The sequence below is a fragment of the Colobus angolensis genome, unplaced genomic scaffold (genome assembly GCF_000951035.1).
Source record: "Colobus angolensis palliatus isolate OR3802 unplaced genomic scaffold, Cang.pa_1.0 Scaffold8, whole genome shotgun sequence".
In the NCBI taxonomy this organism is placed as follows: domain Eukaryota; kingdom Metazoa; phylum Chordata; class Mammalia; order Primates; family Cercopithecidae; genus Colobus; species Colobus angolensis.
In genome coordinates, this window is record NW_012121820.1 from 2,407,406 (window position 1) to 2,433,376 (window position 25,971).

General features: G+C 38.9%; 1 protein-coding gene and 1 pseudogene across 2 annotated transcripts in view; one reads left to right on the forward strand and one right to left on the reverse strand.

Annotated features, from left to right (window-relative positions):
* Positions 1 to 25,971, forward strand: part of LOC105502367 (dymeclin-like) — a 137,945-nt gene that overhangs the window by 82,205 nt on the left and 29,769 nt on the right. Inside the window, exons 5-7 of the mRNA XM_011928812.1 lie at positions 5,026 to 5,119; positions 6,079 to 6,209; positions 22,104 to 22,176. Of these exons, the coding sequence (XP_011784202.1) occupies positions 5,026 to 5,119; positions 6,079 to 6,209; positions 22,104 to 22,176 (298 nt within the window). The remainder of the gene's footprint in view (positions 1 to 5,025; positions 5,120 to 6,078; positions 6,210 to 22,103; positions 22,177 to 25,971) is intronic.
* Positions 11,494 to 12,053, reverse strand: LOC105502365 (annotated as a pseudogene). Its single transcript, XR_001000327.1, has one exon. The product of XR_001000327.1 is annotated as a 60S ribosomal protein L32 pseudogene (transcript).

Sequence of the window (25,971 nt, forward strand, 5' to 3'; positions counted from 1 at the left end):
CCTTCCGAAATACATAGCTTTGGTAAATAAATTAATGTATTAAATGCAGTGGCCTGGGGCAGTCATGGGCAGCTTGACTGATAACTCTAGTGAAATGTTGAGTTTTTGAATGACACACGGTACATGATGTTAACTCAAATTTTCTTTTTTTTTTTTTTTTTTGTTGAAATGGAGTCTTGCTCTGTCGCCCAGGCTGGAGTGCAGTGGCATGATCTTGGCTCACTGCAACCTTTGCCCCCTGGGTTCAAGCCATTCTCCACCTCAGCCTCCCAGGTAATTGGGATTACAAGCATGTACCACCATGCCTAGCTAATTTTTGTATTTTTAGTAGAGATGGGGTTTTACCATATTGGCCAGGCTAGTCTTGAACTTCTGATCTCAAGTGATCTTCCTGCCTCGACCTCCCAAAGTGCTGGGATTATGGGTGTGGCTCACTGCACCCAGCCGTTTTTCTTTTCTTTTTTTTTTTTTTGAGACATGGTCTTGCTCTGTCACTCATGCTGGAGTGCAGTGGTGTGATCATGGCTTACTGTAGCTTCAACCTTCTGGGCTCAAAGCAGTCCTCCTGCCTGGCCTCCTGGGTAGCTGGGACCATAGGCATGCACAACCACACCTGGCTAATTTTTGTATTTTGTGTAGAGATGGGGTTTTGTGATGTTGCCTAGGCTGGTCTTGAACTTCTGCCCACAAGCATTCCTCTCAGCTTGGCCTCTCCAAGTGCTGGGATGCAGGTGTGTGCTGCTGTGCCTGGCTTGCTCTCTTTTCATTACACGTGTTTCCCCCAATAGATTTCTGTTCTTTTTTTAAAAATAGATGGTTAATTTTCCTATTGTCCATTGTTGATTGCTATGTATTAAAATTCTTTTGGCAATTTTGATTTAGCTTTTCTTCTGAGGTTTCACTGTAATTCATTTCTTATCCTCTGGTTGCTGTTGTTTTTATTTTCTAATTTTCATTAAACTAACATATTTATGGAGCACCTACCATATTACAGGAATTATCCCATAAGCTTGGGCTGTGACTGCAAAAAACACTGACCCAGGTCTCTGACTTCATGGATCTATTTATTTCATTGAGGAGCCAGATAATAAATAAGTATATCTAGTTTATATAATGGTGGCTGTTCAGAAAAATAAAGCAGAGTAAGGGGATGGGGTATAACCCATGAAGGTGCATTGTTTGCTCCCAGAGAAGCTGTGTTTATTTCCTCTGTTGCTTGTGTAGATCCTGTAGATGCTTGTTGAATCTGCTGTTATTTTAGTTTGAGAGCAAACTGATATATTTCCCAACCTAATTTATAGAGCCCGAGAAGGTTTTATGTGTCCAAGTCTTCTTAGTTTAAATGGGACCTTCATTACCCTCACTTCTTGGCTTTGGGGTATGAGGGAATTCTGAAGTTCCCAGGTTGATCATCTGCATCAGTGTCTTTCTACCTCTCCCTCCACCATATGCTGCTGTGTTGTCCAAGCTGAATATGTATCTCTAAATAAGGATTCTTAAAAAAAAGTACCACTATCTTATGAAAAAAACAACTTTTAATATCACAAAATATTCAGTGTTCAAATTTGTAATTGTCTCATTTTGTTTGAACTGGGGGCCGAATAAGTTCACACATTATTTTTGGTTATGTCTTTACATTTCTTTTCATAGCAAGTTTCCCTTTTCATCTGTCTTTTTCTTCTTTTCCCTCTCTCAGTGTATTTATTGAAGAAACTGAATGGTGGAGTTTCCCACCATGTAGATTTTGTTCGTTGTATCCCTGTGTGGGGTCGTCTTGTCCTCTCTTCTCTGTATTTTCTGTACGTTGGTTGTTGGATTTTAGAGCTCATGAGTCTTTCAGTGAGATCTTAGAAAAGTTTGTTTCAGGGGCTAGAAGCAAATTTAATCTCTCATCTCAAACAGAAATCCTGTGTACAATACCCTTATCTGAATGTTACCCAAACTTTGCTTGAATTCTTGTAGAGATGGGGGCATTCCCTTCTTTACACGAGCATCACTAGTTAACAGACTGCTACAAGTTCAAGCTTTAGCATCAGGTAAGTTAGCTCTTTATTAAGCACTGTTGTTATCTTAATTTTACAGATGAGGAAACTGAGGCAGGGGCCAGTTTGGTAAGTTGCCAAGTGTTCTACAGCTGGTCAGTGGTGGAACTGAGATTTGAACTTTGTCAGATTCTGTAATCTAGTCCCATTACACTTTTCTGCTTTCCGGTTGGACCTCCTGTGTTGTTACTCTGGTTCCCGAAGCTCATTCAGCTTCAACATAGCATTTTATTTGCACCAATTAACTGTGATCATGTAAAATTTCTTTTCTTCTACCATTGAGATATTTTGGAATCTTGAATCTACCATGGAGTATTGTTTAAAATCATTGAGTGTATTTAATTTTATTAACTTACTGCCCTAATCTTCATCTTATCCAAAAGAGTATCATGGAAACTTTTTAACTGTCTTGGTAGGTAAGCTCCATGAAGACAGGGAGTTCTCTTTACAAGTATCTCCTTAGTATCTGAAACAGTGTGGGCACATATGAGTAGCTCAATAAATACATGCTGATTGAATGAATGAATGAAGAAGGTACACAGCGCTTTAATTATATCAATCAAGTAGTCTGGTTACTCTTTCCAAAAACACAATGTTTTGTTTTTTTAAATAGCTAATCATTTATACATTCAACAATTACAAGGCCATTCAGTAATAAAGGGGGCTGTTGAATGAACAAAGATTTCAAAGTTGGGATTCTGAGTGATGATTGTAGTCATGTTACCCTCAGCTTAGTTTGTTTCAGCATTTTGTTTGGATTTACAATAGCTAGATAAAGTCCCACAGAGATGCACTTGCAAACCTTAACTGTTTTTTGTTTTTTTTTTTCTTAAAAAGTTTATCCTGAGGTCTCTGGGTATTCTTTCATTAACACTAAAACTTGAAAGAGGAATAGGACATTTTTGTTTCAAAGTGAAACTCTTAATGTTATCTACTATCTTATCACATATCTATTCTTGATTGTGAAGGCTGGACAAAAACTGCTGATTGATAACAAATGTTGCACCTTGCTACTCACAGTGGTATTCTTCAGGTAGCAGCAGCAGCAGTGGATGTCACCTGGGAGCGGTAGAGATGCAGAATCTCAGTGCACATTTCACACATGTGGAGTCCATTTGCATTTTAATAAGAATGCCTTGTGATTTAAATGCACATTAAACTTTGAGAAGTACTGTCAACTTCAGTTAGGAGTATGGTGGACCTGAGATTCTGAACTTCCACCAAGCTCTCAGATAATGCTGTTGTGGCCAGTCCATGAGCCACACTTGGAATAGCAAAGTGCTTGTCATTTTATCACAGTTAGAAAGTTAGGCAGTCACTTGGATTGACTCTCAAGTCATGACAAGAATACATATGCAGCAGGGAGTGAGCCTGGCAGTTATTAAGCACAATGCAGGTATGCTGTAATGCTGTACTTACTCCCATGTATAATATTTTAAAATATATATGTATGGGCCTGAATTTTAAAAAATATTCTGGAAAACTTCATTTTTTCAAATCTTGACACATTTCAATAAGTTCAAATATGCCAGCCTGGGCAACATAGGGCCATCCCATCTCTACAAAAAATACAATTAGCTGAGCATGGTGGTGCATGCCTGTAGCACTAACTATTTGGGAGGCTGAGGCAGAAGGATCACTTGAACCCAGGAGCTCAAGGTTGCAGAGAGCTATGATTGCACCACTGCTGTCCAGCCTGGGTGTAGATCAAGACCCTGTTTCTACATTTGAAAAAAGAAGTTCAAATATATGCAAAATTCCCAGATCTTCATAAGAATGAACTTTCCTGGTTCCCCAAGCCAGTGTGTTTGAGTGTTTGCATTTCCAGTTTTCAAACTAGTTAAAAATACACTTCAGAAGAGAAACAATTATCCAGGACTCTGGAATCTCACATTTTGAAAACCATTGGTCAAGGAAGAAGACTATGTTTGCTACTAACATATTGTTGACTTTAAGCCCAGCGCTTAGCCTTTCTGAGCCTGTCTCTTCATCAGTCAAATGAAAGGTTCTACAAAATAATCTCTCCCTTCTGATGAATTCTTAGCTTCCATGCTTCTGTGACTTGCTGTGCAGCCTAGTAGAGCTTTATAGTTTCATTAAGTCCAATTTCATGATTATAGAGGTTGCTTCACCTAGCAGTTTAAAGTCAGAGATTTGAGCCATTTGATAAGGATGTTTCCTTGAGCAAGTAGCAACCTCCAGGTGAGGATCTGTGAAATGGAAGCAATACTAGTGCTTTTCCTGGAGGGTTGGTGTGAGGATTAAATGAGTTAATGCATGTAAAGCACCTACTCTATGTTGTTCATCGTATGTTAGCTGTTGTTTCTTTTGCAGATGAGAAAACTGAGGTTGGAGAAGTAAAGTGATTTGTCTGAGGTTCAGTATTCAGTTAATTATAGACCTGGATCTAGAAACTAAATCTGATTCCTGATACAGTTGCTGAAGTGTGCCCATCATTTAAAGTTAAAAACAAATTCTTTAAAGTTTTGTCTGGTCAAATAGCTCCCCCTCTAGCCACACCGCTTTGTTGATATGTTTTCTTAATTTTTCATTCAAATGATTTGTGATCTGGACGGTGTTTTAGATTTAATAAACTTTCATAGTTTATTATATTCTATATACTGGGGACATATGATCAATTTTTGAGTTTTTAAAAATCTTTTCTAGAGAAAGATTTAGTGTGTAACTTGACTGTGTCTGTTAACTATTATTTTTTCCTTTATGATTTTGGATTCTGAGATAAGATGGCTGCTAGTACTGTTTCTATCATTTTCATTTTGCAAATCAGTTTTTGATGTTCAGAATTAAGACCAAGAGCAGCAGTTTCTCTCATTGCTTATTTCTCTAATTAGGTGTGAAATTAACAGTAAGGTTGGTCACTGAGCAATTTCAATATGGCATTTGGTTTTATAAATGTTATGATAAGCTCACTTTGATTTTAGTTCTTAAATTTAACTTTTTAAAACCTTTTCTTCTCTTGCAGTTGAAAACAATCCTCGAACAGGAAATCTTGGTGCACTAATTAAGGTCTTCCTTTCTAGAACCAAAGAACTAAAACTCTCAGCAGAATGTCAGAAGTAAGCTGGCTAATTAAACCATGTTTGCTTTATATTTAACAATGTGAATTTTAATTTTCATTTATTGGTGGAAATGGACTGTGGTCTTTTGAAAATCTCTGCGAAAGAATTATTCTTATTATTAAGGAAAAAAGGTAAAAGAGGTATTAGGTTAGTGTCTAAGTCACTGGGGTGAGATTATAGATTTTGGAATTTGATTTCGGGTTTTTAGACAATCTTTATATTCTTTAAGAAGATGAATAATGATGTAATTATCATTAAGAAGGTAATCCCCCTCCCGCATTATCATTGCTGCTGCTATCTAGTTTAAATGATGTCTTAGTCTGGGTTTTATTTCATTCTACATCTGTTGCTGTTATTTCCGTCATATTCTTTACATCAATGGAAGGTTAACTTTTTATGCACTGAAGCATTTTTCAAAACCATGTTTGGGTGTCAGTCTCTGAAAAGATTAAAAGATTTTGCATTGTCTTGCTTACAAACAAATTACATTGAATCCAATAAAGGTTTTCTTGGGAGTTCATGGTCATTAATACAAATAAAAAGTATTTTACTGTGCTGCTGGCAGTGCCTCACTGAAAATTTTGGTTACATATTTGCATATATTCTTTTTATGTTACCACAATTTTTTTTATTTTTTTTATAGCCTTTTTCTCTTTTAATTGCCTGTATGTGGTATACCTGTTAAGAACAAAGAACAGTCGTTCCTACAGTCATCAGTAAAGATTTTTATTAAGTGGATTCACTACGTAAAATATGTGGAATGAACTATGAAGTAAAACATAATATCGCTGGTACAATGCAATAAATCATGAGCCATTAAAATATATGGACATTGTCCTAATATTACCAATAGGATGGACAAAATGGTTGACAGATCAGGAAGAAATCATGAACTAGAAATAAACTGTGATGCTAATGTTTAAATATTGATTCTTGTATGATTTTGGTCTTTCTAGCCACATCTTCATTTGGCAGACACACAATGCTTTGTTTATTATTTGCTGTTTGCTGAAAGTGTTCATCTGTCAGATGTCAGAAGAGGAATTACAACTTCATTTTACTTATGAAGAAAAATCTGGCAATTACAGTAAGTATTGTTTTTGAAGATGTTCTGGATACAGCATGTGTAACATTGTAAGGATAAAATTTCAGGAATAAAAGTATAATTTTGAAAATTCCATTTATCCTTATAATTTTCATTTTAAAATGAACTTATACTGTCATTTTTTTTTTCTGTATTAATTTAAATGAGTCAAGACTCAGAATTTTTTTTCCTTTTAAATAAGAAAGCTGGTGGGGTTGAAACTTTCATTTATTTTGACTTTCATGCATGTGGATGAAGAAGAAAGTAACATAAAAATAAAACTCACACAAATATTTACTTCTTTCAGAAAACAGAGGTGTCAGTTTTAAATATCATTGCCAAGTCAATGTATTATTAAGGGAGCCAGCTAGTCAGATTTTATGTTAAAGGTTACTTTCATAGAGTGCGGCAATAGCTTCTGGGTCTGAGTGTCTTTGAGACTATGACACTTTATCAGAAGTAACATTTTCAAGGACAGTTTTATGATGCCAAAATGTGTCATCTTTTTCTGAAGATATAGGGAAAGGTTACCCTTCATACTGTCTTTCCTTTCTGAGGACAAGGCAGTGTTGCCCTGTAGTTTTCTGAGTTCTGTTTTTAAAATAGATCTCTACCCTCATCAGGCTGATAGCATCACCTGTGTGATTCAAGGTCGTATGTTACCATCTCTTGTGGGGACAGGTATTGGGAGAGAACTTTGTGATGTGTATACTTTTCATGGAGGTCTGTGTGCTATGTGGATTTTGTGTATATACATAATCACACTTAACTTTCAAAAACCAGGAGTAATTTTTCACTGTGGTTTCCACTGTGGTTGCTAAATACCTGTTTTTAAATGTCAAAGTCAAATATTGACAAAGGGAAACAAACTTGTAAAAGAGTTACTATTCATCTAGGTCAACATCACAATGTACTAATTTTTCAGTATATCCATGTCTATGGGGAATATTTCTTATATTCTGTTATAGAATTTTTATTTTTATTTTTTTTGAGATGGAATCTCGCTCGGTTGCCCAGGCTGGAATGCAGTGGTGCGATCTTGGCTCACTGCAACCTCTGTTCCTGAGTTCAAGCAATTTTCCTGTCTCAGCTTCCTGAGTAGCTGGGACTACAGGCACATTCCACCATGCCCAGCTAATTTTTGTATTTTTAGTGGAGATGGGGTCTCACCATGTTGTCCAGGCTGGTCTTGAACTCCTGACCTCCAGTGATCCACCCGCTTTGGCCTTCCAAAGTGCTAGGATTACAGACGTGAGCCACCGTGCCCGGCATAGAATTTTTAAAAACAATATTATGGGGAAGTAGAAAAGATTCTGTGGAAAGTTAACCTTTTGTGCATTCAAGCATTTCTTAGAACTATTTTTAGATGGCAAAAATCTTATGGAAATTCTGGTTATACCATTTAAATATATTAAGATATTATGTTACATTTTGAGCAAGTGAAATGACATGATACAAGAAAACAATAGTTTACAGTACTTTCAACTCAAGTAGCAGAGTGACCATGTGTATTTATCTCTTCTCCCTCTGAGACCCCATTACCTGATGGTAGAAGAATTTTCTACACATACTATCGAGCAACTTAGGACAGTCATTTCATCCTTCCTTAGGCTCTTTATGGCCTCTTTTAAGATCAGAAAACGGTTTTGGAGAAATAGAATATGAATTTCTGTTTTACTGCAATCTTTTCCTCAGTGTATTTCCAAATTAGAGAAGGACATTCTTCTTGACTCACACTTGGAAAATACGATTTTACCATCTTCTAACATTTTAACATTCTTTTCTGTGACTTGATAGCCATTTGGCAGGTTGATGTCCAAGGAGGCTATTGCCTTTCATTTCTATAAGGTCCAAATCTCACTAAGTTCTGCAGGTTTTGAGGAAACTGAAAGGTGGCAAACATCACAGGGCAGGAAACCACTGCCTCATAGCAATGCTGTGTGCAGGGCATGCAGAACATTTAGCAGGCAAGAGCTCTCCATTTTCTTTGGTTAGAAGTTTGTAGACTGAATGGAATTTGCTGCAGTTTACATATGCCCTGTCCCCGTATATGCAGATAGATGAGCAAACTCTAGTTTGTGCTTGAGCAAGATATCAGCAATCTTTTGTTTTCTGTTTATATGGAAACATTTTTTTTCCCTCTACTGATACTGGACAAATACAGGTTGAGTGTATTTAAATTCAAGTTTCATCCTTGAGAGCATGCTGAATTTAAAATATCACAATTAAGTTTGTTTCGTAAGTGTTCTAAAGTTTCTTTCCAACAGATGATGATGTTGGCTGGTTGCAGGGAAGCAAAATCATATGTTCCACTTTTCTTTGAAAGTTATTGTATCAGGGTTCTCTAGAGGGACAGAACTAATAGCATAGATGTATATATGAAGGGGAGTTTATTAAGGAGTATTGACTCACATGATCACAAGGTGAAGTCCCACAATAGGCCCTGTGCAAGCTGAGGAGCAAGGAAGCCAGTCTGAGTCCCAAAACCTCAAAAGTAGGGCTGACAGTGTAGCCTTCAGTCTGTGGCTGAAGGCCCAAGAGTCCCTGGCAAACCACTGGTGTAAGTCCAAGCGTCCAAAAACTGAAGAACCTGGAGTCCAGTGTTTGAGGGCAAGAAGCATTCAGCATGGGTGAAAGATGAAGGCCAGTAGACTCAGCAAGTCTGTTCCTTCCACCTTCTTCTGCCTGCTTTATTCTATTCATGCTGGCAACTGATTAGATGGTGCCCACTCAGACTGAGCGGGGGTCTGCCTTCCCCAGCCCACTGACTCAAATGTTAATCTCCTTTGGCAACACCCTCATAGATACACCCAGGAACAGTACTTTGCATCCTTTAATCCGATCAAGTTGACACTCGATATTAACCATCACAGTATCACAGTTATTGTTCTACATTTCATAGCTAAAATGTGGATAACTTTATCATTCTTGAATAAAGCAAGCATATCAATTTTAGCAGTGTTATTTGCTGTCATCTTTTATTTTCTCTTCTGTCCCAGAAGACCATTTCATGGAAAGTCATTTATTGTTTTGCCCAGTTTTGAGTTAGTATGAATTACTACCTCATTAACTTTGGGGGGATGGGGGAAGGGGATAGGTACTGAAATTATGTTTGATGCTGTTAAAAAAATGTTAAATTTCAGATACTGTACCATATTTATTAAGTAAAGAATAAGTTTCTATAAAGGGTGAATAAAATGACAATATGTTTGTGTATGTGTGTATATATATATATATATATACACACACACATATATATATATGTATTTTTTTTCTTTTAAAGTCCAAGGTGGGTGTAGTGTATATGTGTGTGTGTGTGTGTGTGTCTTTTCTCCTTTCCCATTTTGTAACTGTGAGAGCCCATGTGTTTAGGGGCTGCCCCATGAGTATTTCCCTTGGATAAAAATGTTTACCTTGTCTTCTCAGGGGAAACAACTCTCCAGTTTCATTGTAGATCAGACATTCCTTTCTTGGATTCTTTGCTTTCTACTCTGAAGTAATTCCTGCTGAACTTTTGAGATTCTGCTCTAAAAAAGATAGGCAGCCATTTTTTTGTTTTTTTCGGAGACAGAGTTTCGCTCTTGTTGCCTAGGCTGGGATACAATGGAACGATCTTGGCTCACTGCAACCTCTGCCTCCCGGATTCAGGTGATTTTCCTACCTCAGCCTCCCAAGTATCTGGGATTAGAGGCATGTGCCACCATACCTGGTTGCTTTTGTATTTTTAGTAGAGACAGGTTGTCTTGTTGTCTCTACTGACAACCAGGTTGTCACCATGTTGGCCAGGCTGGTCTTGAACTCCTGACCTCACGTGATCTGCCCACCTCGGCCTCCCACAGTGTGGGGATTACAGGTGTGCGCCACTGCGCCTGGCCTGGGCAGCCAAATTTTATTGAAGCTACCTTGGAAAAGGGAGCTGAGGCACAGGAAGCAAACTGAACCGTCCTAATATTTTTAGAGATTGAGCATTTGTCATTTCACCAAAGTTTATTTCAATAATAAAAGTCCCTTTGACTCCACATTTGATTAGTGGTACTGGAAAAACAGGTATTTCTTCTTCTTCCCCCTAAACTTTCACAGGCAAAATACATTTTCTCTCTCTTTCTCAGTCACTAAGTAGGAAAGGAACATAAGTCAGGACTTTCTAAGTTGTTTCTGAATATAGCTAGATTTTTTTGCTGGTCTTGATCTTCTTTTGGGATTGATCATTATGTTCTCTGACTACCATATAACCATATAACTGTATGTTATAGTATAGACTTAATCAAGGATTTTGAGAAAGTTAACTAAGTTGGTGTGTGAGAGATTCTGCAGAATTTTGGTATTTTGAAAGTTATATACTTTGCTTTTTTCTGGGAGGGAATGTTTGCAAGAATTATATAGAATCTAATTAATTTAATGTAACTATCCCCAAACCACTCCATCATCTTTCACAGTTATCGTTTATCATTCAGCAGTGATTTTCAGAGCTTGTGCTTCATACATTGAGTTTGAGTTTCAAGAGAGGAATATGTTTAATTTACTATGTTGATAATTAGCCTTCTATATTTGTTAAATATATACTGATGTCTAAAGTTAGAGCTTTTAATTAGAATTGTGTCTTGCGTGTGTTAGTTTTGTTAATGGTGGCCTTCGTGATTGTGATGCCAGCAGTACCAAAAACATAGTTCTGCTTGGCAAGTTGCAAACCTTCCCATGAAGTGCTAGCAGCAAGAATGGAGTGAATGTTTATCTTCACAGGGCCCAAGAGCATAGCCCACTCAATACCTGCAAACCCAGCACTTTGTTTTGTATTGTGTACTACAAAATATGCATATTTTATACTTTATTTAACATGATATTGTCAGAGGCATGGGAACCAGAACAACTCCATCTTGAATAGGAGCTGGGTAAAATTAAGCTGAAACCTACCGGGCTATATTCCCAGACAGTTAAGACATTCTAAGACACAGAATGAGATAGGAGGTTGGCGCAAAATACCAGTCATAAAGACTTTGCTGATAAAACAGGTTGCAGTGAAGGAGATGGCCAAAACCCACCAAAACCAAAATGGCCATAAGAGTGACCTCTCGTGGTCCTCACTGCTACACTCCCACCAGCGCCATGACAGTTTACAAATGCCATGGCAACGTCAGGAAGTTACCCTATATGGTCTAAAAAGGGGAGGCATGAATCATCTACCCCTTGTTTAGCATATCAAGAAATAACCATAAAAATGGGCAACCGGCAGCCCTTGGGACTGCTCTGTCTCTGGAGTTGCTGTTCTTTTTTTCCTATACTTTCTTTTTTTTTTTTTTTTTTTTTTTTTTTTTTTTTTTTTTTTTGCAGTTTTTACATTTATTTAAACAGAAAACGTGCACACGAGCTGTCTACTCGTTTTCTTCACTGCGCAGCCTGGCATTGGGTTTGGTGACTCTGATGGCCAGCTGGGTAGCTCTTTCCACGATGGCTTTGCGTTTCTTGGAGGAAACATTGTGAGCAATCTCGGCACAGTAAGATTTGTTGCACATCAGCAGCACTTCCAGCTCCTTGACGTTGTGGACCAGGAACTTCCGGAATCCACTGGGCAGCATGTGCTTTGTTTTTTTGTTGCTCCCATAACCAATGTTGGGCATCAAGATCTGGCCCTTGAATCTTCTACGAACCCTGTTGTCAATGCCTCTGGGTTTCCTCCAGTTACGCTTAATTTTGACATATCGGTCTGACTGGTGCCGGATAAACTTCTTGGTTCTTTTTTTGACGATCTTGGGCTTCACAAGGGGTCTGAGGGCGGCCATGATGCCGAGGAGGAGATGGCTGCCACCTCCGTAGGCAGCGCCGAGAAAGAGAGAAGGGACAGTGGCACGCAAGGGCTAATGGGCCCTATACTTTCTTAATAAACTTGCTTTCACTTTGCACTGCGAACTCGCCCTGAATTCTTTCTTGCGCGAGATCCAAGAACCCTCTCTTGGGGTCTGGATTGGGATCCCTTTCCTGTAACATATTTATCTGTCCTGTTACAATATCATTTTTATTTTAATATAAAATTATTTTTCATTATATACCATTAAGTGAATTGATGCACTTTAGAGATATGCTGTATTTATTTTGGGGCCAAAATCTCAGAGTATACCTGCACCCCCCACCTTTGTCGAAGCTTGGGATGCAAGATTTTTTGTTGTGCATCTTAGGTATCCTAATGTAAGGATAGTGGGAAAATGACACTTTTTCAACCATAGGCCACATTATTAAGATAGTCATCTCACTGAAAGAGCCATCTCTGTGGTAATCTGTCAGTGATTCTGTCCATATACTGACAGAGCTTTTCTTTCTTTCTTTTTTTAATTTGAACCTGACATTGTGAATATATGCTTTCTTTATACAGAGTTGACAGTTCAGGATTTTATACTTTTTTTTTTTTTTTTTGAGACGGAGTCTTGCTCTGTCACCCAGGCTGGAGTGCAGTGGCACAATCTTGGCTCACTACAGCCTCCATTTTCCGGGTTCAAGCAATTCTCCTGTCTCAGCCTCCTGAGTAGCTGGGATTACAGGTGCCCACCACCAGGCCTGGCTAATTTTTGTATTTTTTTTTTTTTTTTTTTTTTTTTTTTTTTAGTAGAGACGGAATTTCGCCATGTTGGCCAGGCTGCTCATGAACTTGTGACCTCAGGTGATCCGCCCGCCTCAGCCTCCCAAAGTGCCGGGATTACAGGCATGCGCCACCTCACCTGGCCCTATACATGCTCTTTAGTGTTGTTCTTTGTGTTTATAATTGAGCCTACTCTTGGTCCACTAGCTTAAGTCCAGTGAATATCTTTTGAGACTAAAGACTTTCTGTTTTTGGCATATGTAATTATTTTTACCTTAGTCTTCCTTGTTGTTAGTTTGAGATTTCCACTTTAGCCCTTTTTATATTTTCTACCAATTTCTTTTTACAGTTGATAAAAGAGCAATAAAATTAAATGATTACACAGATACTGTTGAAAGGGGGAAAAATGGAGCATGACCACGCAGTAGCTGAAGACATCTATTTATCAGCTGATATATGATATCTGATATAGGTATATGAAAGACTGTTTGGGGTCAATAATATACAGTGGTACAGGTTATTTGAAGATCGAATTTACAAAAGTGGAGGGCCATCTGCAAACAATTGAGCGAAGTCAACTGAGGCATCTTAGGTATGTTGGCTTATTCCACACACAGCGTTTTTTTCTTTATTCCAATCCATTGTAATACTGCTGTGATCACATGGATATTGCTGGCATTTTCAGTGAAGCAGTCTTTATGAGAGTAATGTGTCAGTAAGCTCTTAGTTTGTAATCTAAATTTGTGAGGATTTTGTATTTGAACATTTTCCCATAGGCTAGGTATGATGTGGTAGCAGATTGTTAGAGAGAATTTGTATTATTATATGAGGATAGCTCTTTCCATTAGTCCATGCCTTTTGAGAATCAGTCAAAGGGGACAAAGCCAGCCCTAGGCAAAACTATGAAGTAATACAAAATTGTTTCCATTTTCCTTTGGCCTTCAATGTGAGTTTTTCTTTCCTCTTGCCAAGGTAATACTGATATTTATTTTGCATTTTGTGTCTTATAAATCCAATATTTTAAGTCCTTAAGGGCCTAAATCTGTTGTTTGTTTTTGGAAACACTTCTTATGGCTTGTTTCCTTATGTATTTGATGACATTGATTGTATTTTTATTTTTATTTTTTTTGAGACAGAGTTTCTGTCACTCATGCTGGAGTGCAGTGGCATAGTCACAGCTCACTGAAGCCTCGGCCTCCTGAATAGCTAGGGCTACAGGCACATACCATCAAGCCTGGCTAATCTTTAAAGATTATTTTTGGTAGAGATGGGGTCTCACCATGTTGCCCAGGCTGGTCTCGAATTCCTGGCCTCAAGCAATCCTCTTGCCTTGGCCTTCCAAAGCGCTGGGATTATAGGCATGAGCCACTGCACCTAGCCGTGTTTGATCTTATTTGAGGCTCCAAATAAGGGAGAGATTTGCATTTGCTTCTAAAGGGACCCAGGGGCTGTAACACCTGATGCCATGTTAGCTTCCTGCAGCAATTCTTGACTTAATGCGGAGTCTCAGGTTCAGGCCCCATTCCTTGCCACTGACTGAGGCTTAGTCTCCCCGTAGTGGGCTTCATTCTAACTGGCATTCGTCTTCTGGGTTACATACCTTAGAGTTTGCTTACTGCTCAGTGTTTTACTCTGGATTAAAGTCCATTTATTTGCTTGTAGGTTCTTTTGGTTATAGGGTTGGAGTCCTTAGAAATTTGCTTTACATTCTGGAAGCCCATCAATGCACTAAAAAGTGTTATTTTAGCCAAGAACTAGATGTTTTGTATAGGAGGGCTCATTGGAGTAACTACTCCACCATGCTGCAGTGATAGTGTCTTTTTCCTTTTCTTTCTTTTTTTCTTTGGGGACAGAGTCTTGCTCTGTTGCCCAGGCTGGAGTGCAGTGGCATGATTTTGGCTCGATGCAGCCTCCACCTCCTGGGTTCAAGTGATTCTCCTGCCTTAGCCTCCTGAGTAGCTGGGAATCACAGGCGCATGCCACCATGTCCAGCTGATTTTTATATTTCTAGTAGAGACAGGGTTTCACCATGTTGGCCAGGCTGGTCCCAAACCCTGACCTCAAGAGATCCACCTGCCTTGGCCTTCCAAAGTGCTGGGATTACAGGTGTGAGCCACTGCACCTGGCTATAGTTTCTTTACAAATATATTTTTTGTAAATGAGGGAAGAAGACTTTGGAGATTTAGAGGCTGAAGATAAAAGCAACAAAGTGGGGGTGGTGGGAAATAAAGCTGAAAGGAAGGTCCAGGGAAGTAGGGAAGTAGGAGGTGCTAGGATGAAGAGCCCAGAGAAGGAGTTAGTCCTGGTTTTTTTTTTTTTTTTTTTTTTTCTGAGATGGAGTTTCGCTCTTGTTGCCTGGGCTGGAGTGCAGTGGTGTGACCTCAGCTCATTGCAACTTCCGCCTCCCAGGTTCAAGCGATTCTCCTGCCTCAGCCCCCCAAGTAGCTGGGATTATAGGTGTGGGCCACCATGCCCAGCTGATTTATGTGTTTGTAGTAGAGACGGGGTTTCACCATGCTGACCAGGCTGGTCTTGAACTCCTGACCTCAAGTAGTCCACCCGCCTCGGCCTCCCAAAGTGCTGGGATTGTAGGCATGAGCCACTGCGCCCAGCATTAGTCCTGTTTTCAAAGAGATTACCACCTGTGCTGCAGTGGGCAGCTCTGCGAGCACTGAGGGGAGGGAGGCAGCAGATCAGCTGCCCAGACCTGGGGTGAGTGAGGTGCGTAGGCCCAAGACACTGTATAACCCGTGAGTACAGCTTTGTGGAGAGTAGGAAAGAGACAGGGACTCGACAAGGCCAAGCAAAAGGCTGGCTTTAATGGCACTTCCATGGCATAAAACAGTTCAATATAAATTTATTTTTAAAAAATTATTTTGTGGGACTTGCTCTCAAGCATAGTGGATTAAACATGCGTGTTTGCTTTCTCCTGGAACTCCAATAAAATATCAGCAAAGGGACTTTTAAAAAGTCGTGAATTTATTAGATTGAGGAAGAGAGGGAAACACAATGTTAATAACATTTTGAAAGTTGGAAAAGGGAGTAATGATGAGCTTCACTGATCTGTGAAAGCTGAAAGCTAAATGGCTTCAGCATTGGTGAACTCCAGAAAAAAAGCCGGTTCTTACTCCAGAACCTTGGAAAGGCTTAGGAATTAGAAGTGCCAGGTGTCTCTGAAGGCATTCCGGCTTGGTAGGGGGAAGCAGTTCTGTCCAAGGTTCTGTCCCTTGCCATGCAGTCAGGAGGCCACCCCCCTTTCCAGTTTAATACTAGAGATCTGTTATCCGTAGGGGCTGAACTCAGCCTCCTGAGTGAACTCTCAGGCACTGAGGAAGGAGGGTGGCCTACTGAGACCAGGGCTCAGTGGAAAGGCCACATATGGAAGAGTAAGATGTCTTGACTTGGCTGCTAGAATGCTGGCACCAGGATTTTACCCACCCTATTCCCTTTCCTGCCAGATTAGTGATACTCTTATAGAGAAAATGAACCAAAACGGGGAAATGGCTTACATTTCAGTGCCCCCATTGAAGCAGCCCAAAACCCTCCAGTGGGAACCGCTGTTTGGCAGGCTCTGCCTGTGCACACCACGCTTCCAGTCAGCATTGGCCTCATGCTGATGGGTCAGTGGAGAGCCAAGGATTGCAAACAGTGAAGGCAACGGCTGACTTGTGAGAGATCAAAACAAAAAAAAAAGATACAAGATAGGAAATTTGTGGAAGTATATTTAAAATTTGTTAATTACCCCCTCTCTAATACAAGCAATTTCCTTTCCATTCTCCCCAGGCTTAAAACATTTTTGAAACTCTTTCTTTGGAATCACCCTAAAAACCTGTGGCATATTTGTTTTGCCAAACTCGGTGGCAGTGAGTCCTGTGAAGCTAGCTTTGTTTTTCCAGATGGCTCAGGTGCTTTGGCTGCCACGGCAGCAGGTTCCCTGCTCTCCTTTCTGTGCTGAAACTGGGCCCTAGAGACCAGGGCAGGCGGTAGCTTGGGAGGTAAACCCAAATTTGTATAGTATGTGGATGGGTGGTTTTTGCTTTGTTTGTTTAAATAGCAAATTTAATAATTTAACCTTATAGGTAAGCAAAGCAATAAACAAACCCATGTGGAAAAATGTGGCTCAGAGAAAAAAGAAAGCATGGACTTATTCCTTAAAAATATTGACTTGTAATATATGACTTGTAATCGGTCTCTGTGGAAAAACAAAAGTGCCTCTAGGAATTCCTGAACTGTTCTTTGGTCATATAATAGGTGTAATTGTTTTGTAATATTTCTGTCTCTTCTCTCCCTTTCTTTCCCATATATTATTAGTGGAACAAAATCAATTAAACTTTTCTAATAGGCACATTTTATAATCAAACCTGGTAGAGTATATTATCTTTTAGGTAATTAGAAACATTTCTGTTTGATCAAAATAATAGCAGTCAACCAGAATTATTATTGATTTGATTTAAATGGCATAGGACACAAGCTTATAAATATTGTAGTGCAATGAAATGCAGATCACTTTTCTTTTTAAAAGAGTCCTTTTGCCTTTCCTCTTTATGATTAACCTACAAGAGACATTTTGGTTTTGCTAATTAGAAGTTTGAATCTAATATTTTAGAATATTTTAGAATAACTTCAAAGTTAGTTTCACTATTAAAGTGGCAAAAACCTAGACTCTACCATGAGTCTTTCATTTTCTGAATGTAAGTTTTTAATAAATATAATTATGTGTCTTCCATTTTAAGGAAGTCAGTTTTATTCTGAACTTCTAAGGTACTCTGTTAACCTGTTTTTGGAGTACAGCCCTATTCGATTAAGTTTTTAGTACTTGTATTGGCACAGGGTAATTTTGGGCAGCATTGAAAAACTGGCAGTTCAACCTTCTGAATGCAAAGAAAACAAAGACAAAACTCTTTTAACATTTCTTTTAATGACTATATATATTCTGATTTAAATCCATATGTCTTATTTTTCTGGTTGCTTTGTTTTCTAATGATCAATGAGCGCTTTTTAAAAACAATTTTTTCGCTGTCTTCCCTTCCCCTCCTACTGTGATGGAAGGCCTTTGATTAGGACAGTATTGTACCGTTCTCCGCTTCTCTCCCTAAGGACAAAATGAGAGTGCTATCTCAGCACATGGTGCTGAATGGATGCTGGGTAAAATGAACTAACAGGGACTGCAGCTTAATTTTGGGTATAGATTATTAGAACCTTAAGGGACCCTAGATATCATCTCGCTTGTCTACTCCTTCCCTTGGTGAAGTTCACAGGGACTAGAGCAGTGGGGCTTTAGAATGAGAGCGTTCCAAGGATAGGGCTGGGATTTTAGTGACCTTGTTCTGCACAATACGGATGATAATAGCTTGTATTTATTCATTGTTTTAGATTATTTGTACATTGGATTTTGAAGGAGTCAAGAACTTCTAGTATGTGTTGATGAATACATAGTGTGTCATCTTGATGTATAAACTAATACGTAGTACTTCAGATGTCTCCCTCCTAACTGGGCCCGTAGTACTCGGGGTTTTGTATTTACAGTGTTCAGTAAAACATGAATTGGTTGAATATTTTCCCCCAACTTTGTATAGAAACATATCTTTAAAAATAATTTAAAGGATATTTTCCTTTTAATTTTTTCCCTTGAGAGTATAGATTTGAGTTCAAATCTGGATTCTGCCCCTTACTCTAATTAAACTAACCTATCTGAGCCTTGATGTCTTCATCTGTAAAACGATGATCATAATCATTGACTATTCATCAAGAGTTATTGTCAGGGTTAACGTTAACATGGCATTGAATATAAAGTGCTCATCACAATGCCTGTCCAAGGGTAGAGTACTCGGTAAATGCTGTTAATGTGATCTTACAGAAACTAAGACTTAAAATATTAAAATATTTGTCTGGAGCTATTGTGGTAATTTAAAACTCTTTAAGGGAGAACTCTGGTTTGTTTGTTTGTTTTAACAGTCAGGGTCTTGCTATGTTGCCCAAGCTGGCCTCTAACTCCTGGGCTCAAGAGATCCTCCTGCCTCAACCTCCTGAGTAGCTGGGACTATAGCATGTGCCACTGTGCCCAGTATTGAGAGAGAACTCTTAGGAGAGAAATGTTCTCTCTAAGTTATAAAACTTAGAATAAAAATGTTCTCTCTAAGTTATAAAACTTCACAATACAGTAAACACACTGAATCTTTGCAAAGACCTTTGCTCAAAGAACCTCAGTTTATTTTGTCATTGACCTGCAAATTTCAAGAACTTTTAAGATTCTCTTTACTGTATGAAATGCTTGAATGTGTTACTATAGTTTTTGTAGGTGAGTTTATATTTATTTTTTGGAACTAAGGAAGATATTTGGCCTTATAAGAAAGCTAAGGTGATATAAGTGCTAGTTGGGAAATAATGCAATATGAATGGCTTGCTTGATGTCAAACCTAGTAAGCAGTCAAATCTTGTCACTCTTCACTTAAAATACAATTATTTACTTCTATATTAGCTGAGAAGCAAGAATTTACAATTCTGAGGAATTTTTTTTAGTGAATGGAAGTCTTAAGATATTTCAGCTGAATATTGCTTATTGTCTTTTGTTAGAGCTTTGGCCTTGAAATAATATATTTTACTTGTATGAAATATATTTATCATCTTCATTATTTTATTAGATTGATAACAAAGCTGTGTGTATACTCCTTAATTGACCCAAATGTAAATTTGGCTGAGGTCGTGATTTCAGTGGCACATGGAGTTGAATAGAGAATCCTTGTCATCATTTTAATATGTAAAAATTAGGTGTTTTTATACCCCTGGAAGTTAAAAAATCAAATCAGGCACCATCTGTGGTTCCTGAATGCTTAGTCTCTCACCTTCCATAATTAAAAAACTATGCTGGCTGCTTGGCTGAACAGGGATGTTATTAAACTGGCATTTGGTCTGAAATGTTCCTTAGGGAATCACTGAGTGATTTTAAGTGTTCTTTCTTGAGCCTGGGACACTACATCCTGTAGGATGAGTTAAGGAGTGACTGTTTAGCAAACATATATTGAGTATATATTATATACCAACAAATCAACTTGTCGGAGTAGGTTGTTAACTTGAGTTATGTTGGGCAGCCTTGGCAATGAGAGGGATTTTAGTTAGATCTGGTAACTAACCATGCAGTCCCAGAGACAAGTGTGACTTACTCTCTTATTTTATTTTTTTCACTAACAATAGAGCCAAGCCCGATGCTTCTTGGAGTGAGATTTAATTTGGTTGTTGAACTTGAGTCTTGCTGTGTATCCTTTTTAGCATTGATTGGTGTATTCAGCATGATTTAATATTCTTTTCAAGATTTGTACTTACCTCTCGTGGGGTTACTATGCCAGTTCTTTTTGTGGCAAAGCAGGATGAAATTTCTTTATAATTTCTGAATGCTAGGTGATATTGTGGCCTAGAAAAGAAATTGCTAAACTTTTTTTGAGACTCCAAGTGCTTTGATGCTTTGCAATTACCTGCTGGATTTTTTCTGAGATACCTGGGCTCAGTTCAGCTAATTGTATTGAGTACATATTATGTGCAAGCTCGGATGGAGTCCAGTAGGGGCCTGCCTGCTTGTAGACAAAAAATGATGGCATAATGTAACCAACATATGCAATGCAAGAGGCATGAACAAGGCATAGATACTTTATAGATTATTCAGGGTGAGGCAAGGGAGTGGGTTTCATGGAGGAGATGAAACTTAGGATGGTTCAGATGGATACAGATGGGCTTTTTAAAAATTAGATTTTTATTGTTGGAGGCTATTCCAGGCAGAGGGAATGTTACTGAGGTGTGAAATGGCATGTAGCCGAAAGCTTGGCATTGCTGGAATATACACTGCAGTACCGGAGGGAGATAAAGGTAGAAAGGGATAAGGGAACTATATCTCCAAGAGTCTGGCATGCTGTACTTTGGAGCATGGAATTTTTGTGGTATATATTAATCAGCTTAAAGTAATTGAAAAGACCTAAGCCAGGAGAGTGAAAGGATAGATTTTAGTTAGCTCTCTCTGATTGTAATCTGGAGTTTGGATTGCAGAGGAGTAAAATTGGAACTAAATACTAACTAGTCATGAAGGTTAAAGGAGTCCAGGAGTTTTCTTTCTTTTTCTTTTCTTGAGACACAGTCTCGCTTTGTTGCCCAGGCTGGAGTGCTGTGGCGCAACCTCAGTTCATTGCAACCTCTTCCTCCTGGGTTCAAGCAATTCTCCTGCCTCAGCCTCCCGAGTAGCTGGGACCACAGGCGTGCGCCACCATGCTGGACTAATTTTTATATTTTTAGTAGAGGTGAGGTTTCACTATGTTGGCCAGGCTGGTCTCGAGCTCCTGACCTCAGATGATCTGCCTGCCTTGGCCTCACAAAGTGCTGGGATTATAGGTGTGAGCCACCACACCTGGCCCAGGAGTGAGTTTTAATTTAGTAAACTTGTTTAGCTGAACTATGGTGATGAGATAATGAACAAAAAAGCACAACAATGGTGGAACTCTGGGGAACATGCCAATAGTTGAAAGGTATTTTGAGGAAACACACTGGGAAGAAATAGAAAAAGAAGTTTGTTAAAAATAAGGTATTATAGGAACTGAGAAAAGAAGGAATTTCCTGAAGGAGTAGGTGTCAGTAATGTCCAAGAGCAGAAGTCACATAAGATACTGACTGACTTTGGGAATTTGGAGGTCACTTACTTGTGACCTGGGATAGGGGAATATTTCCATTGGATTGGTAATTTGTGTTCTGCCTTTGCCACTTATTTATTCTTTGACTTTGGAAAGCCCTTTTACCTTTGACTCATTGTCTGTAAAGAGGAGGTTGGCCTCTTTAATGGGGTTCGGTCTATGATCTGTGGAGCTCCAGAGGTTCATAAAAGGTACCTTGAGGCCCATCAAGAAATCGAGGGTAAAGCCAGATATTTGTTAGGGAGGGAGGGATAAAAGTCCTCTACCCCTGCTTCAAACAAAGCAGTGAGAGCAGCTTGATTTTTATCTGTTTCATATATTTGGCTTTAATGTAAGATTTCATTGAAAGAAACACATTGAAAGAAACACAGTGCAGTATAAGAAATCTGACAACTACTGGCATACAGGAGCATTAAGTACCTTCAAGCTTTAAAAGCTATATTACTATAGAGGTGTTGAAAGGTCCTATACTAGATGAAGATTATGATAGATGCTAACCTGTTCATGGTTTGGATTTTAATCAGAGGTGAACATTAATGTCTGAGTTTATATAATGATAACTGTTCATATTCTCATTAGGAATGAAAATGTAACTCTAAACAACTGTATTCTACTGTGTACTTTGTTAAAAAAAAAAAATCTTTTTATGTGTCTTACCAGGTTCTGACTCGGAAGATCTTTTGGAAGAATTACTGTGCTGTTTGATGCAGTTAATCACTGATATTCCACTCTTGTAAGTTCTGGCTAGGCCAGGATTTGTTTTATCTTCTTTGTGTGTGGCAGATCATCATTGATCATGTTACGGAGTTTGTGGGTCCTGGTGTAGTACTTATATGTGTGCCTTTTAAGGATTCTATATCCAGAGTTCTTTTCTTTCTGCCTAATATTTAGACTGGCTATTCATCGTCAAAACAAAAATGTTACATTGTTAAGGGGGAAATAGTGAAACTATCTTAAGAATATGGTAGGCACGGAATTAATCTCTGTATTAAGAGAGCTTATATAAGATCTTTGGAAACAACATTTTAAGAGAGAAGCAATTTGAATCTACTTCATATTGTGGTAGACACAGTGAGTTGAGTTCTCCTTATCTTCCTGACTTCTTGATTGTGTTTCCAGCCTCTTTTGGTGAAGCCAGATTTTCATTTCCAGCCGCCTTTGACGGTAGGCATAGTCAGTGAGATGTAGAGGAAGGTCCTCCAATGAGACCTCTGAGTAAAGCTCTCTAAAAGGAACTGCTTGAGTCAGCTAGGAGGCATATCTTTTTTCTCTTGACAGCCCTTTCTCCTGCTGTATGAAATGTGGACAATCTTTTGAGTTGCACAGCCTTCTTGGCACCATGAACCGAGAGACTCACAGAAAATTCTGTTTTGATGTCATTGAGCTGCTAAACCAAAGTCAACAACTACCAGCACCACCTTTTTTCATCCTGGACTTCTCATGTGACAGAAGTAGACCCTTATTAGTTAATGCTGCTGTAACTGGGCTTCTGTCACTGCAGCTCAATGCAATTCCTATATGATTCAAAATGTTCATCTCGTTTGTTACTTTTTAAAATTTAAAATAGAGACAGGGCCTCGCTGTGTTGGCCAGGATGGTCTCGAACTCCCAGCCTCAAGTGATCCTCTGACCTCAGCCTCCCAAAGTGACTAGATTACAGGTATTAGCCACAGTGCCTGGCCTCATTTGTTACTTTTAAAGCAGTGATTCTCAACCTTTAAAAAAAATTATTGGCCAGGTGCAGTGTCTCACACCTGTAATCCCAGCACTTTGGGAGCCTGAGGCAAGTGTATTGCTTGGATGCAGGAGTTGGAGACCAGCCTGGGCAATATAGTGAGACCCTGTCTTTACTTTAAAAAACACAAAATTTGACCGGACGCAGTGGCTCACACTTGTAATCCCAGCACTTTGGGAGGCCGAGGTGGGCGGATCATGAGGTCAGGACTTCAAGACCAGCCTGGCCAATATGGTGAAACCCCATCTCTACTAAAAAATATAAAAATTAGCTGGGCATGGTGGCACACGCCTGTAATCCCAGCTACTCGGGAGGCTGATGCAGGAGAATCGCTTGAACCAAGGTCGGGGAGGTGGAGGTTGCAGTGAGTTGAGATTGCGCCACTGCACTCCTGCATGGGCTACAGAGTGAGACTACGTCACAAAAAAAATAAAAAATAAAAATAAAAAAATTTTAAAAAATATTTTCTCCCTGAGAAGCCTTGTTTGACATTTCTTTCATAATTGCCTCCCCCACTTAATGAAATTTGAGTCCCCAGGCACACTGAATATCTGTTTATGTCTTACAGCCCTTTGGAGGACCACAAACCATTATTATTGTATCTATGAAGATTTTTACTTACCTCTCTAGAAAGAGTTTACATCTCCTGTTGAAAATGCATATATAAAAGGAATTATTTTTGAAATAAAAAAGTAGATTTTACTGTTTCTCATGACAGAATCTCAGTCTACATGGGGATATAATTGGAAATGTGCTATTTGTCTGTGGCGCCAAAAGGAAAGATAGGTATTTGTGAGAAAATAGGCTGCAGGCTGCTGTTGTACATGAATGCAACATCTAGAATTTTAATATAGTCTTCGAAGTGAGAACCACCAACCCCCGTCGTGATATGGTCTCATGGTATGCACCCGGGAAATTAGGGCTGAGACAACTGAAGAGTCATCGCCTAGGGAAGGAAACGGGACAGTTTCCCACCGGAGCTCCTGCAGCAGACACATGCATGCCATCTTTTCTCCCATTCCATTCCAACAGAGTGGTGCTGTGTGCCCAGATTTGTTTTTCAGACACTTTGGTGGTTCTGTGTGACCATGTGACATAGTTTGGGTCAAGTATATGTGAGCAGAAATCATGAACTTGCAGAGCATATCCACTCCAGCCTTTTGCTCGTTGCTCTCCCTTCCTTCCTGGAATGTGGAGGCAATGCTTAGGCTGTCTTGAAACTATGTTAATGAGCATTGCATGCAAAGAATAGTGTCCTGGGAGCATGGGATATTATGAAACTATTACATTGGCCCTGGATCCCATATCTTTGGGTTTCCTCTTACATGAGAAAAATAGATACCTATCTTGCTTAGGCCACTGTGGTTAGGTTTCTTTTACATGTGGTCAGATCAGGGAAGGGAAACACATATACTGTGTGCTGTTTCTTTGTCATGGTATGTGGAGTGCTTCATGTGTTCCTGATGTAATTTTACAAGTAGCACCACCTCTAATTTTTCTTTCTTTTTTTCAATTTTTTTTTGAGATGGAGTCTTACTCTGTTGCCCAGGCTAGAGTGTAGTGGTGCGATCTCAGCTCACTGCAACCTCTGCCTCCTGGGTTGAAGCAATTGTTCTGCCTCAGCCTCCCAAGTAGCTGGGATTACAGGCAAGCACCACCACTCACAGCTAATTTTTGTATTTTTAGTAAAGATGGGGTTTCACCATGTTGGCCAGGCTGGTCTCAAACTCCTGACCTCATGTGATCTGCCTGCCTCGGCCTCCCAAAGTGCTGGGATTATAAGCGTGAGCCACCACGCTCGGCCCTAAATATTTTTTTTGATAACACAATACCAGGAATTTAGTACATATCCTAAATGCGTACACTCTTTTGTTGTTGTTGCCTTTATTGATAAAATGTTTTGGTGACATTCAGGGGGATGGAAACAGTAAATACCTTTAGATAGTAAATTGGCTCCAAACACAATGAATAGAGTAGCCATTTAAACACCCTTGAGGAGCAAGCCGATTGTGTTGTAATATATCAAACATTTCAGTGTTTTAATGTGTTTATACCTTTTAAATTAACTGAAAATGCACAGCTAGCCAGTTGTCTCCTATTATGTACACTGAGCTTTAACCAGCTGCTGAAACAATTTCTGATGATTTAATGTTCTTGGAACTCCATCCTACAAGAAGGTTTGTCTTGGTAACGGTTTCCATGTGAAACCAAACTACTCTTTAAATGTTTCATTTCCTCTACCTGTAGTGCAATATTATGGATCAATGTATAATTTGAGAGGAAATAGGAATATATGCAAACCAGGAATGCTCTCACACCTGAACATCATCAGAAGTGCTATAAACGTTTCACATTTCACATTGGTAATTCATCCTGTGCTGCATTAGCAGTTGAATAACAAGATAAAACTAATTTTAATGGCCACTGGGGGTAATTCAAAACTAGCGTAAATGTTTCTTATGAGACTTTTAAAATCATTCTGTTAATATTGCGAGCAAAGGGGTTACCATGAACACATATACATACATATGTATATGTATGCTATATATTTATTTAGAGATCTGTAAACTAAAATGTAAATGATACCTCATTATAAAGAGAATAGGATCAGTGGCAGTAGTTGAAATAAACTCCCAGAAGTTCATTACAGTGATCTTTGTAGGAGTTCATTTGTAATGAAGATTGACTTTTAAGTAGTTATTGGCTACTGTTTCTCAGACACTTTGGATTTCTTGATAAAATATTAATTCACGGAGGTACTAATCTTCATTAAAATTGTTCCTTTCAGGACTC